General features: G+C 46.1%; 1 protein-coding gene across 1 annotated transcript in view; it reads right to left on the bottom strand.

Moving 5' to 3' along the window:
* LOC139391187 (sorbin and SH3 domain containing 2b) overlaps positions 1–14,945 on the bottom strand; it is a 66,790-nt gene that overhangs the window by 14,555 nt on the left and 37,290 nt on the right. Inside the window, exons 13-20 of the mRNA XM_071138777.1 lie at positions 14,842–14,874; positions 8,682–8,731; positions 7,594–7,895; positions 5,506–7,191; positions 1,880–1,965; positions 1,734–1,774; positions 1,521–1,635; positions 1,064–1,192 (exon numbers count right to left, since the gene is read on the bottom strand). Coding sequence (XP_070994878.1) covers positions 1,064–1,192; positions 1,521–1,635; positions 1,734–1,774; positions 1,880–1,965; positions 5,506–7,191; positions 7,594–7,895; positions 8,682–8,731; positions 14,842–14,874 — 2,442 coding nt within the window. The remainder of the gene's footprint in view (positions 1–1,063; positions 1,193–1,520; positions 1,636–1,733; positions 1,775–1,879; positions 1,966–5,505; positions 7,192–7,593; positions 7,896–8,681; positions 8,732–14,841; positions 14,875–14,945) is intronic.

Raw genomic sequence — 14,945 nt, 5'->3', positions numbered from 1 at the left:
CAAGAGGCCCATGATCACTCTGGATGAACTGCAGAGATCTACAGATGAGGTGGGAGACTCTGTCCATAGGACAACAATCATTCGTATATTGCACAAATCTGGCCTTTATGGAAGAGTGGCAAGAAGAAAGCCATTTCTTAAAGATATCCATAAAAAGTGTCGTTTAAAGTTTGCCACAAGCCACCTGGGAGACACACCAAACATGTGGAAGAAGGTGCTCTGGTCAGATGAAACCAAAATTGAACTTTTTGGCAACAATGCAAAACGTTATGTTTGGCGTAAAAGCAACACAGCTGAACACACCATCCCCACTGTCAAACATGGTGGTGGCAGCATCATGGTTTGGGCCTGCTTTTCTTCAGCAGGGACAGGGAAGATGGTTAAAATTGATGGGAAGATGGATGGAGCCAAATACAGGACCATTCTGGAAGAAAACCTGATGGAGTATGCAAAAGACCTGAGACTGGGACGGAGATTTGTCTTCCAACAAGACAATGATCCAAAACATAAAGCAAAATCTACAATGGAATGGTTCAAAAATAAACATATCCAGGTGTTAGAATGGCCAAGTCAAAGTCCAGACCTGAATCCAATCGAGAATCTGTGGAAAGAACTGAAAACTGCTGTTCACAAATGCTCTCCATCCAACCTCACTGAGCTCGAGCTGTTTTGCAAGGAGGAATGGGAAAAAATGTCAGTCTCTCGATGTACAAAACTGATAGAGACATAACCCAAGCGACTTACAGCTGTAATCGCAGCAAAAGGTGGCGCTACAAAGTATTAACTTAAGGGGGCTGAATAATTTTGCACGCCCAATTTTTCAGTTTTTGATTTGTTAAAAAAGTTTGAAATATCCAATAAATGTCGTTCCACTTCATGATTGTGTCCCACTTGTTGTTGATTCTTCACAAAAAAATACAGTTTTATATCTTTATGTTTGAAGCCTGAAATGAGGCAAAAGGTCGCAAAGTTCAAGGGGGCCGAATACTTTCGCAAGGCACTGTATGTACAGTCAGACAGTTTGAGAATCAAAGTTATGCAGTGACAGCAGAGAGGCTCTTGCCTTTCTCAGTGAGAGCTCCACGTTGGTGTCAGCATTAAAGTTGTAGCGAGCCACTGCTTCACCAATCTCTCTGACCTGGGCTGGCGGAGGAGGTCTGGCTGGCTGCTGCTTCTTAGAGACAGGGATTTTCTAAAGAATAAAGAGAGAGATATAGGCTGTGGGTTCAGGATAGGGGACAAATATGAACTCAAAATTATTCAATACTGTGCATTGAAAACCCACATTGAGACAGCAAGAAGAGGAGAGAGAAAAAGAGGAGGAGAGAGGAAGAGAGGAGAGATGAGAGGAAGAGAGGAGAGATGAGAGGAGAGATGAGAGGAAGAGAGGAGAGATGAGAGGAGAGATGAGAGGAAGAGAGGAGAGATGAGAGGAGAGATGTAAGAATAAGAGGAAGGGAGGAGAGATGATAGGAAGAGAGGAGAGATGAGAGAGAGGAGAGTAGAGAGCAGACACTAACCTCCACATAGGAGATGGGGAAGATCCCCAGCAGTCCACGGTGCTCTCCTTCATACCAGTTGTTGTCAATCTGCCTGATGATGTACACCGTCTCCCCCTTCCTGAATGTCAGCTCCCTGCACAACACATGGACCATTAGCGTCATGGCTGAGGGATGCGTCATTGTTGTCTTCATCTGAAATACTAGCAAACATTGGGTTTGATCTGTACTTACTTCACTGTCTGTGCCTTGAAGTCATATACAGCTCTGGCTGGCTGTTTCCGTTGAGGGCATGGAAAGAAACAATCAATCATGGCATCCCTCTACGGTGTTCAGTACAAGTGTCAAAAATAAATCGGAGGCCAAATACAATTGTTTACCTCTCTGACTTCAGGGGTTGGTATCCTGATCTGGGGGGTGTGGCGGCCCCCATCAGCGTAAGAGTGGCCCCTGGCGGGGTCCTGGTCTGTGAGAAAGGGAGAGAAGGCCACAGTGAGGAACAGAGAGGAACAGTCCATACAGACACTTAACATGCAAGGCAAGGGTATGGCAAGGGTATGAGAGCAACAAAAATAGGTATTTTAGCTAAATAATGTGATGAATCAAAATAAAACTACAGAAAAAATCTAAACCCTTATCTAACCTAGTGTATGGTATGGGAAACAGACTCAACTTCACCACTCCCCACTGTAGAAAGGTATCTGTACTGTCCTGGATTCCCTACAGCTCGCTTTAAGGCAGGTAGACCAGATGTATGAAATAGGGTGCCATACAGCTGTATCCAGTTATATTTTCAGTAGCGAGCCCGTCTCTCTCAATGACTCCAAACAAGAACATTTATATCCAGCAGGAACAAACACCCTGGATGGAAATGTACATTTTAGTGATTTAGCAGACACTCTTATCCAGAGCGATTTACACAGAGTGGACAAAACATTAGGAACACCTGCTCTTTCCATTACATAGACTGACCAGGTGAATCCATTACATAGACTGACCAGGTGAATCCAGGTGAAAGCTATGATTGTGTATTTGTGCCATTCAGAGGGTGAATGGGCAAGACAAAATATTTAAGTGCCTTTGAATGGGGTATGGTAGTAGGTGCCAGGCGGACCGGTTTGTGTCAAGAACTGCAATGCTGCTGGGTTTTCACGCTCAACAGTCCCGTGTGTATCAAGAATGGTCAACCTCCCAAAGGATATCCAGCCAACTTGACACAACTGTGGGAAACATTGTAGTCAACAAGGACCAGCATCTCTGTGGAACGCTTTCGACACCTTGTAGAGTCCATGCCCTGATGAATTGAGGCTGTTCTGAGGGCAAAAGAGGGGAGGTGCAACTCAACATTGGGAAGGTGTTCCTGTTTTGTACACTCAGTCCATAGGAGCAATTGGGGTTAATTGGGGTTAAGTGCCTTGCTCAAGGGCACATCAACATATTTTTCACCTATTCGGCTCAGGGATTCAAACCAGCAACCTTTCAGTTACAGGCCCAAATCTCTTAACTGCTAGGCCACCTGCCACCCATTAGTATTTATACTGCAGGTCAGCACTGGGTGCTGATGTGGTCTTAGTGGGGACTGCTGCCAGAAAACCTCTCTTTGCCTGGGATAGTATGTCAAGTAAAAGGTTTTGGCACAGCACATAGTGTGTCTTTTCCTACTGGTGGGAGAAATATCTAGTAGCTGATGACTGAAACTTCAGTTGCTGGACCATTGACCAGAGTATCCTGCATACTCTGGTCAATGGTCCAGCAACTGAAGTTTCAATCATCAGCTACTAGATATTTCTCCCACCAGTAGGAAAATACACACTATGTGCTGTGCCAAAACCACAGACAGGATACAGACATAAGTATCAGGCTATGAAGCAGACAGGTTGACATACCCATTTCTCCTCTGAGGAAAAACACATTTATAGGAGAGGAGTATCTGTCTCTGTCTCTCCCCATGCCAACATCCCACAGAAGCCTTTTTAGACTGCCCACCTCAGCTGCTCTCCAGTCATATGCCCCCTGCTATGTCTATTAACAGAAGATTTTAGACGAGACACACACACACAGCTGCATCTCTATAGAGTAGCAGGGAGACACAGGTCCTGTGGTGGGCTTCATGTTGACTGAGCTGTGGACAAAGACTCAACAACACGAATGCCTTATAAACATTTATTTTCACGCATTGTATCGCCTGTGCCGACTGGTAAGGCATTCCAGATTCGAGATTAGCCTTCGGTGACGGGAAAGGTTTATCAGAAATAGGTCAACCAGAGGGCTGGTAAATATGTTTTTGGTGTATGGGGGTGTCGCCCTCAGCGATGGGAGACCAGACCAATGTGTACACGTCTCAGGGAGTGAAGAGGCTAACTTCCAATGATAACACAAATACATATAAATAAATATAAAAATAGACTAATGTTGGGGAGAAAAAATTACCAACATCATACGAGAAAATATGAATAACCTGCAATAATGAATGCAACAGAGTTAGGGGGGGTGACTTGATCAATACAACAGAGTTAGGGGGGGTGACTTGATCAATACAACAGAGTTAGGGGGGGTGACTTGATCAATACAACAGAGTTAGGGGGGAGGTGACTTGATCAATACAACAGAGTTAAGGGGGGGTGACTTGATCAATACAACAGAGTTAGGGGGGTGACTTGATCAATACAACAGAGTTAGGGGGGAGGTGACTTGATGAATACAACAGAGTAGGGGGGGTGACTTGATCAATACAACAGAGTTAGGGGGGTGACTTGATCAATACAACAGAGTTAGGGGGGTGACTTGATCAATACAACAGAGTTAGGGGGGGTGACTTGATCAATACAACAGAGTTAGGGGGGGTGGCTTGATCAATACAACAGAGTTGGGGGGGTGACTTGATCAATACAACAGAGTTAGGAGGGGGTGGCTTGATCAATACAACAGAGTTAGGGGGGTGGAGGTGACTTGATGAATACAACAGAGTTAGGGGGGGTGACTTGATCAATACAACAGAGTTAGGGGGGGTAACTTGATCAATACAACAGAGTTAGGGGGGTGACTTGATCAATACAACAGAGTTAGGGGAGGTGACTTGATGAATACAACAGAGTTAGGGGGGTGACTTGATCAATACAACAGAGTTAGGGGGGTGACTTGATCAATACAACAGAGTTAGGGGGGAGGTGACTTGATCAATACAACAGAGTTAGGGGGGTGACTTGATCAGTACAACAGAGTTAGGGGGGAGGTGACTTGATCAATACAACAGAGTTAGGGGGGTGACTTGATCAATACAACAGAGTTAAGGGGGAGGTGACTTGATCAATACAACAGAGTTAAGGGAGGGTGACTTGATGAATACAACAGAGTTGGGGGGGTGACTTGATCAATACAACAGAGTTGGGGGGGTGACTTGATCAATACAACAGAGTTAGGGGGGGTGACTTGATCAATACAACAGAGTTAGGGGGGTGACTTGATCAATACAACAGAGTTAGGGGGGTGACTTGATCAATACAACAGTGTTAGGGGGGGTGACTTGATGAATACAACAGAGTTAGGGGGGTGACTTGATGAATACAACAGAGTTAGGGGGGTGACTTGATCAATACAACAGAGTTAGGGGGGAGGTGACTTGATGAATACAACAGAGTTAGGGGGGTGACTTGATGAATACAACAGAGTTAGGGGGGTGACTTGATCAATACAACAGAGTTAGGGGGGAGGTGACTTGATGAATACAACAGAGTTAGGGGGGTGACTTGATGAATACAACAGAGTTAGGGGGGCGGGTGACTTGCTGGAGGGAATCATGCTTCTCAGACATTCCAGAAGATGGAACCACTCACAGGTCACTACTCAAGAACAATACTCCGAAGAAGGGTGGAGAATGGTAGTGGTGCAGGGGACAGGAGGGGAAATGGAAAGAACTCAAACTACAACGACGACCCATAAGGTGAGAAAGAGGTGGGTCGGGGGAGATGGGAGGGGACTGGTGGGTGTGTTTATGAGAACCATCCACCTTGGTAGTAGTCATCTTCACAGACATGGCTGTTGTTGTTGGGGTCTGTGAGGTGATAGGAGGCACTGTGTTCAGGCTGGTAGCAGGTTGGGCTGGGCATGCCGTCAGGCTGAGAGGGGTATGGCTGCTCCTGCTCCAGGGTCTGGGGCCCAGGGACGGGGCTGGGTCCCGGGCTGGGGCTGTGTCTGCACAGTGCCCTGAGGGAGGAGCTCCTCTCTGGGATGTCTGGCAGCAGCTCGTCCAGGAGCTTGTGGAGGATTCTGTTGTCGGGCAGGCTGCCCCTCCTCCTCTCAGCCCGGATGTGTTCATAGATGTCCCTCAGGGCTTCGTCCAGAGCCTCGTACATGGAGCTCTTATAGCAGGGAGGGGGCCTGCTGTGGGTGGAGACGGCCTGCCTGTGGCTGTGGGGAGGGGAGCCCCTCTTCCTCCTGAACGGTACCGGACTCACAAGGAAGGCCAGCTTGGACTGGACTGACTCTGGGTCCTCGGCTGTCAGCTGCTTGGCCCTCTCGTGTTTGAGCATGGTGCTGAAGCGTGTGTAGGAGGCAGGGCATCGGCCCTTACAGTTGCTGACCAGGTGCTTCTGCTGGTTATGGTTCAGGTTATGATGACGGTGTTGGTGGTGATAGTGGCCTGAGCCGTAGGGGCTCTCAGACGACGTCCGAGAGCAGCGGTCGTAGTCACTCTCACTACAGAAGGAAGATCCCTCTATCTGGATGAAGTCACTGAGATTGGACCTGATGGCGTCGTGATCACTGTCTGAGTAGACTTCCTGCTGGGAAGCTGGTCTCTGGGGGTAGACGTGGTGGTGGTCTCCAGTGATCTGGATGTGGATGGGCACACAGTTGTTGGTAGTGGGGGCGTTGATCCTGGGGTAGTGTGGCTGGCCCTCAGGGCGGTTCCTGGCAGGGGGGTCCTCGTCTAGCAGGGACTCGATGGAGAAGCATCGCTGGGGGCTGCTGCCCCTCCCGGACGGGCCCCCCGGGGTAACCTCACCCTCACCCCCACCCCCTAGGTTGGGCATGGACTTAGACTTCTGGATGAGGCTCTCAAACTCAGAGATCCTGTTGTGCACCATGTCCTGGGGCACCTCTTCGCTGTAGCCCCTCCAGCCGGCCAGCCGGTCCTTGTGCAGCTCGCTCTCGTACTCCAGGATCCGGGCTTTCACAGAGCAGATGACCTGGGAGCTTTGGGAGCCTATCAGATCCTGCCTGTTGATGTGGTGCATCTTCTTGTACAGCTTGAGGAAGCCTGGTGCATCGTGGGCCGAGTGGTGCTGGGTTCGCTCTCTCAGGGGGCTGTCACAGACGCTGAGATCTTTGCCCTGCTGCTCACGTGACAGGAAGTCTACACTCTCGGAGCGAACCTGTGAACCTACAGAACCTCCCGGACATCCTCTATCTTCTGCCAGGAGGTCGTCACAGCTCCAGGACTTGAGTTTGGGAGAGGTTGGCTTTTCCTCAGCAGAGCTCCAGGCCTCGGCATTCTGGCTCTGGATATGAGCCTGCCAGCCGTTCTTCAGGCACACATCAGGGCTCTCATCAGAGCCCTCAGGGGGCTCAACACAGTCAAAAGCCTCATCATTAAGACAAGGAAACACTGAGTTATGTGAGGTATTGTGGTTGGGACCTGGAGAGGGACCTGGACAACTGAAATGGGCTGAGTAGGTGTTGCTAATATCCCCACCTTAAGGTATATCCACCAAGAGCAGCATGGTAAGAGAGAGACATGAGAAGACATTAAAAGGTTCACGTGGAAATCAGCCAGGAAGAGCTGAGGACAGAGGGGGGTTAGAGAGACACACAATAAAAAAAAGCTGATAAGAATATAATGTTTATACATAGCTGAGTGGCAGACGGTTGTTAGCCACAGAGAGGAAATAGTACACAGAGGATAAAGTATTCCATAGCACTCATAGATTAATGCACAAAGCATGCACTACACTTTAAAACTTCTCATTCCAAGACAAACGTTACACTGCTTTTTAAATTGAAATACATAAGTCTAAGCAACTGTTGATGTGGTCTGTTTCAGTATCTGTCTTCTCTCAGTTCTATCAAACCAGTGAGGTTCAGAGATGGGCCCTACCTTTGGCTTTGGAGGGGGAGGCAGGGGAGGAGCTTGCCACAGGCTTGCGTAGGCCGCTGCTGTAACTACTGCTACGTGGGGGTTCAGAGGGCCGTCCTGAGGAGTTGAGGCCGCTGCTGTAACTGCTGCTACGGGGAGATTCTACAGGCCAGGAGACTGGGTTGTGGCTGGTGGTGCTATTGGGCCCTGACAGGCTGCTGGATGTACTCTGGCTTGTGGTCAGGGTGCTGGCTGGTCTGGGCTGCTGGGCTGATACCTCAGACTTCCTCCTCTTCCTGTAGTCACTGGTTGAGCTGTGGACACTGATAGATAGGTTAAGTCCTGAGTTTGCCACACATTAATTCACGCTATACTACCGTTCAAAAGTTTGGGGTCACATAGAAATTTCCTTGATTTTGAAAGAAAAGCACATTTTTTGTCTATTAAAATAACATAAATTGGACCAGAAATACAGTGTAGACATTGTTAGCATTTCTAAGTGACCCCAAACTTTTGAACGGTAGTATAATCAAAATAGACCAACAGTAAATTGCTTACGTTAGTATTTATTTTCATACATCATCAACTTCGGTTTAGTGTTATTTTGCCAGACAACAGCATGCCTCCTAATGAGTCTTTAAAATGACCAGTATTCCACACACAAACCATTCCTCCTCATGGGATGAAACATAATTCCCAGTATGAGATGTGAATGTGAGCCTCATCAACAACTCTTCTTCAGATAACAGTTGTCTACTGACTGTATCCATACTGTTACAGTAGGCTATAATGTTTATTACAGTACGCCCACTTGGAAGACAGAGCTGTGAGTGATGACAAGTATAGATTTGCCCTAGCGGGCCACAGTGGAAGAGGTGTAGGGGGGGCTGAGATTCATGGCTGAGTTGACAGCACTCAAGGGCACGGCTATTCCAGCTGTCCCACTCAGAGCACACCGCTCCATATATACAGTACACTGGGTAAGGTGTTGCCTGACAAACTCCACACAAAGCAAAGAGTCTGGGCCATTTTGTTAAAGATGTGTCAACATAATTTGCTATAGACTTTTGAGAATCAATGGTTGTTTAATAGAGAGGGATCTGACTTACCTTGATGGCCTGTCTGTGTTCCTGTCTGTAGAGGCCTGTTGGAGGGAACTCTGAAAGCGAGCAGAGAGCAGCTTGAGTGCCAAGTGAACAGACAGACTGTAAACAAACTGAGCTCCTTCAGAAAGCTACTATACCCAGCACCCTCTCACAGCAGCCTCTGTCTGAGAACACAAGTGAACAGACAGACTGTAAACAAACAGAGCTCCTTCAGAAAGCTACTATACCCAGCACCCTCTCACAGCAGCCTCTGTCTGAGAACACAAGTGAACAGACAGACTGTAAACAAACAGAGCTCCTTCAGAAAGCTACTATACCCAGCACCCTCTCACAGCAGCCTCTGTCTGAGAACACAAGTGAACAGACAGACTGTAAACAAACTGAGCTCCTTCAGAAAGCTACTATACCCAGCACCCTCTCACAGCAGCCTCTGTCTGAGAACACAAGTGAACAGACAGACTGTAAACAAACAGAGCTCCTTCAGAAAGCTACTATACCCAGCACCCTCTCACAGCAGCCTCTGTCTGAGAACACAAGTGAACAGACAGACTGTAAACAAACTGAGCTCCTTCAGAAAGCTACTATACCCAGCACCCTCTCACAGCAGCCTCTGTCTGAGAACACAAGTGAACAGACAGATTGTAAACAAACTGAGCTCCTTCAGAAAGCTACTATACCCAGCACCCTCTCACAGCAGCCTCTGTCTGAGAACACAAGTGAACAGACAGACTGTAAACAAACAGAGCTCCTTCAGAAAGCTACTATACCCAGCACCCTCTCACAGCAGCCTCTGTCTGAGAACACAAGTGAACAGACAGACTGTAAACAAACTGAGCTCCTTCAGAAATATACTATACCCAGCACCCTCTCACAGCAGCCTCTGTTTGAGAACACAAGGCTTTGGAAACATCTATGAAATGCTGAATTGAATACCTTCCAACGTCAACCTTTAACATTTTTCCTTGGTTTCTGTCAATGTGAAAAGGGTATGTTCCCCTGTCAAAAACCTACACCGATGATTCACTTACGAGAGTTTCAATGTCGAACAAGGCAGGGAACTCCTTGTACACCTGGCTGGAGAAGATGACCATTCCCCCTGCTACTGAGGCAGAAGCCTGGTAATAGTTCATTAGTTGCCTCTTTCTCTCTCTGCCCAACAGAGCCCCGCACATTTTTTAAAACCCTCTTTAAAAGTAGACCTGATGCCGGTTGCCAGGAATGGAGTGTCACTGTGACAGACTGGTGACCATAAATACTGTTCTAAGTGACAGCTACCGCACAGGCAAACACGTCATTGGACGGGCCATGACCCCCCATGACGATCTGTCTCAGGTCCAGGAAGCTCTATGGTTGATTATACGATATCCTAGCTCCCTACCTCCTGCCATAACTTCTACAGTGGCTTCCTCCAATATATTCATCATATAATTCATTTAATGACCACGTAAAGTTTTATTATTTGAGATGAGTGTGTAACTTACTCTTACAGTAAAATAGCTACTTTGCAAGGTATGAGATACATAGCAAACTTGGTCTATAGACGGAAAACAGACAGCGCTGTATCATCAGAAGTGATATTCATCACACTGCCTGTGAAGTACAGACATTGTACATGGCAAATCAATAATGTACAGTACCTATCTAGTACTTTCCCCCTTACTGACAATTCAAAGAAACAAATCCTACCTTACAGTGTTTAAGTCCTTATTTGTGATGTTATCTCAAAGAAGTTACTGTAACATTCACTGGCAGACAAAAGATACTTTACCTCGCCAGTAAGGGGGAAAGCTACTTTAAGCTACTTTACCGCGTCTGTAAGGGGGAAAGCTACTTTAAGCTACTTTAATCTACTTTACCTCGTCAGTAAGGGGGAAAGCTACTTTAAGCTACTTTACCTCGTCAGTAAGGGGGAAAGCTACTTTAAGATACTTTACCTCGTCAGTAAGGGGGAAAGCTACTTTAAGCTACTTTACCTCGTCAGTAAGGGGGAAAGCTACTTTAAGCTACTTTACCTCGTCAGTAAGGGGGAAAGCTACTTTAAGCTACTTTACCTTGTCAGTAAGGGGGAAAGCTACTTTAAGCTACTTTAACGCGTCAGTAAGGGGGAAAGCTACTTTAAGCTACTTTACCTCGTCAGTAAGGGGGAAAGCTACTTTAAGCTACTTTACCTAGTCAGAAAAAATGTGGGTGAAACTGGATATATGTTGAACAAAAATATAAAACATGCAACAATTTCAATTTAACAATAAATAAATTATGCCATAATCTATTGATTTCGCATCACTGGGCAGTGGCGCAGCCATAGGCACAGCCACTTGGGAGCCAGGCCCAGCCAATCAGAATTCGTTTTTCCCCACAAAAGGGCTTTATTACAGAAATAAATACTCCTCAGTTTCATCAGCTGTCCAGGTGACTGGTCTCAGACGATCCCGCAGCTGAAGAAGCCGGATGTGAAGGTCCTGGGCTGGCATAGTTACACATGATCTGCGGTTGTGAGGCCGGTTGTACGTACAGTACTGCCAAATTCTCTAAAATGACGTTGGAGGCGGCATATGATAGAGAAATTAATACTTTACATGTTGTGTTTATATTTTTGTTCAGTATGTAACATGATACTCTAGTAAACATGTCCACATAAAGGTCTCTGTCAGAGCCTATTGAACCAAAGCAGAAGTCCTAAATGCTGAGCTAAGATTAATACTGTCTCTAGCTAAGACATATAGACTATACACATTATCAAATTATATAATGTAATACTCTCAAAAGCAAACATGGCAGTTGACAATGGCTGTAGCCTCAACAACTGACTTGCCCGTTAACCTACTGCTTTGAATCAATGACATGACAAAGAAACACTATGAAAAAGAAAACAAACAATGGTGACTGTGTTCTGGGGAGTAAAAGAGACTTTCAGTAAACTTTCAGCCTTTCCTGAGAGGAGTTTCAGCCTTTCCTGAGAGGAGTTTCAGTCTTTCCCGAGAGGAGTTTCAGTCTTTCCTGAGAGTAGTTTCAGGCTTTCCCGAGAGGAGTTTCAGTCTTTCCTGAGAGTAGTTTCAGTCTTTCCTGAGAGTAGTTTCAGTCTTTCCTGAGAGGAGTTTCAGGCTTTCCCGAGAGGAGTTTCAGTCTTTCCTGAGAGTAGTTTCAGTCTTTCCTGAGAGTAGTTTCAGTCTTTCCTGAGAGTAGTTTCAGCCTTTCCTGAGAGGAGTTTCAGGCTTTCCCGAGAGGAGTTTCAGTCTTTCATGGGAGTAGTTTCAGTCTTCCTGAGAGTGGTTTCAGGCTTTCCTTAGAGTAGTTTCAGGCTTTCCTGAGAGGAGTTTCAGGCTTTCCCGAGAGGAGTTTCAGTCTTTCCTGGGAGTAGTTTCAGTCTTCCTGAGAGTAGTTTCAGGCTTTCCTGAGAGTAGTTTCAGGCTTTCCTGAGAGGAGTTTCAGACTTTCCTGAGAGTAGTTTCAGGCTTTCCTGAGAGGAGTTTCAGTTTTTCCTGAGAGGAGTTTCAGTCTTTCCTGAGAGGAGTTTCAGGCTTTGCTGAGAGTAGTTTCAGTCTTTCCTGAAAGTAGTTTCAGGCTTTGCTGAGAGTGGTTTCAGTCTTTCCTGAGAGTAGTTTCAGTCTTTCCTGAGAGTAGTTTCAGGCTTTCCTGAGAGTAGTTCAAGTCTTTCCTGAGAGTAGTTTCAGTCTTTCCTGAGAGTAGTTTCAGGCTTTCCTGAGAGTAGTTTCAGGCTTTCCTGAGAGTAGTTTCAGTCTTTCCTGAGAGTAGTGTCAGTCTTTCCTGAGAGTAGTTTCAGGCTTTGCTGAGAGTAGTTTCAGTCTTTCCTGAGAGGAGTTTCAGTCTTTCCTGAGAGTAGTTTCAGTCTTTCCTGAGAGTAGTTTCAGCCTTTCCTGAGAGGAGTTTCAGGCTTTCCCGAGAGGAGTTTCAGTCTTTCATGGGAGTAGTTTCAGTCTTCCTGAGAGTGGTTTCAGGCTTTCCTTAGAGTAGTTTCAGGCTTTCCTGAGAGGAGTTTCAGGCTTTCCCGAGAGGAGTTTCAGTCTTTCCTGGGAGTAGTTTCAGTCTTCCTGAGAGTAGTTTCAGGCTTTCCTGAGAGTAGTTTCAGGCTTTCCTGAGAGGAGTTTCAGACTTTCCTGAGAGTAGTTTCAGGCTTTCCTGAGAGGAGTTTCAGTTTTTCCTGAGAGGAGTTTCAGTCTTTCCTGAGAGGAGTTTCAGGCTTTGCTGAGAGTAGTTTCAGTCTTTCCTGAAAGTAGTTTCAGGCTTTCCTGAGAGTGGTTTCAGTCTTTCCTGAGAGTAGTTTCAGTCTTTCCTGAGAGTAGTTTCAGGCTTTCCTGAGAGTAGTTCAAGTCTTTCCTGAGAGTAGTTTCAGTCTTTCCTGAGAGTAGTTTCAGTCTTTCCTGAGAGGAGTTTCAGGCTTTGCTGAGAGTAGTTTCAGTCTTTCCTGAGAGTAGTTTCAGGCTTTCCTGAGAGTAGTTTCAGTCTTTCCTGAGAGTAGTTTCAGTCTTTCCTGAGAGTAGTTTCAGGCTTTCCTGAGAGTAGTTTCAGGCTTTCCTGAGAGTAGTTTCAGTCTTTCCTGAGAGTAGTGTCAGTCTTTCCTGAGAGTAGTTTCAGGCTTTGCTGAGAGTAGTTTCAGTCTTTCCTGAGAGGAGTTTCAGGCTTTGCTGAGAGTAGTTTCAGTCTTTTCTGAGAGTAGTGTCAGTCTTTCCTGAGAGTAGTTTCAGGCTTTGCTGAGAGTAGTTTCAGTCTTTCCTGAGAGGAGTTTCAGGCTTTGCTGAGAGTAGTTTCAGGCTTTCCTGAGAGTAGTTTCAGGCTTTCCTGAGAGGAGTTTCAGGCTTTCCTGAGATTAGTTTCAGTCTTTCCTGAGAGTAGTTTCAGTCTTTCCTGAGAGTAGTTTCAGTCTTTCCTGAGAGGAGTTTCAGGCTTTGCTGAGAGTAGTTTCAGGCTTTGCTGAGAGTAGTTTCAGTCTTTCCTGAGAGGAGTTTCAGGCTTTGCTGAGAGTAGTTTCAACCTTTCCTGAGAGTAGTTTCAGCCTTTCCTGAGAGTAGTTTCAGGCTTTCCTGAGAGTAGTTTCAGGCTTTCCTGAGAGTAGTTTCAGCGCCAGGTGGGGCACTACTGCTGCTGTACTGCTACTACTGTACTAATAATACTACTACTGCTTTGCCTCTAAAACTGCTACTGCTGTACCTCTACTACTACTACTGCTGTACCTCTACTACTACTACTGCTGTGCCTCTACTACTGCTACTGCTGTACCTCTAAAACTGCTACTGCTGTATCTCTAAAACTGCTGTACCTCTACTACTACTACTGCTGTACCTCTACTACTACTACTGCTGTACCTTTACTACTACTACTGCTGTACCTCTACTACTACTACTGCTGTACCTCTACTACTACTACTGCTGTACCTCTACTACTGCTACTGCTGTACCTCTACTACTGCTACTGTTGTACCTCTACTACTGCTGTACCTCTACTACTACTACTACTACTACTGCTGTACGCCTACTACTGATGTACCTCTACTACTACTGTACCTCTACTACTAATACTACTGTACCTCTACTACTACTACTACTGTACCTCTACTACTACTACTACTGCTGTACCTCTACTACTACTACTACTGCTGTACCTCTACTACTACTACTACTGCTGTACCTCTACTACTACTGTACCCCTACTACTACTACTACTGCAGTACCTCTACTACTACTACTACTACTACTACTACTGCTGTACGCCTACTACTGATGTACCTCTACTACTACTACTACTACTACTGCTGTACCTCTACTACTACTGTACCCCTACTACTACTACTACTACTACTGCAGTACCTCTACTACTACTACTACTGCTGTACCTCTACTACTGCTGTACCTCTACTACTACTGTACCCCTACTACTACTACTACTGCTGTACCTCTACTACTGCTGTACCTCTACTACTACTACTACTGCTGTACCTCTACTACTGCTGTACCTCTACTACTACTACTACTACTACTGTTGTACCTCTACTACTACTACTACTGCTGTACCTCTACTACTACTACTACTACTACTGCTGTACCTCTACTACTACTACTACTGCTGTACCTCTACTACTACTACTACTGCTGTACCTCTCCACATAAACAGTAGGGGCTGAATAACAGGCATGCAGTGGCATGTTTACCTCAACTATATAATCCAGACGTTTTTTAGGAGGCTGAACCCAGAGGCAGAGGATGAGGAGATGAGAAGGAGGAAGTGGAGGAAGAGGAGGCAGGGGCATCATGA

This window comes from Oncorhynchus clarkii, chromosome 31 (assembly GCF_045791955.1).
Source record: "Oncorhynchus clarkii lewisi isolate Uvic-CL-2024 chromosome 31, UVic_Ocla_1.0, whole genome shotgun sequence".
Lineage (NCBI taxonomy): Eukaryota > Metazoa > Chordata > Actinopteri > Salmoniformes > Salmonidae > Oncorhynchus > Oncorhynchus clarkii.
This window is presented reverse-complemented; position numbering and strand designations above follow the sequence as displayed.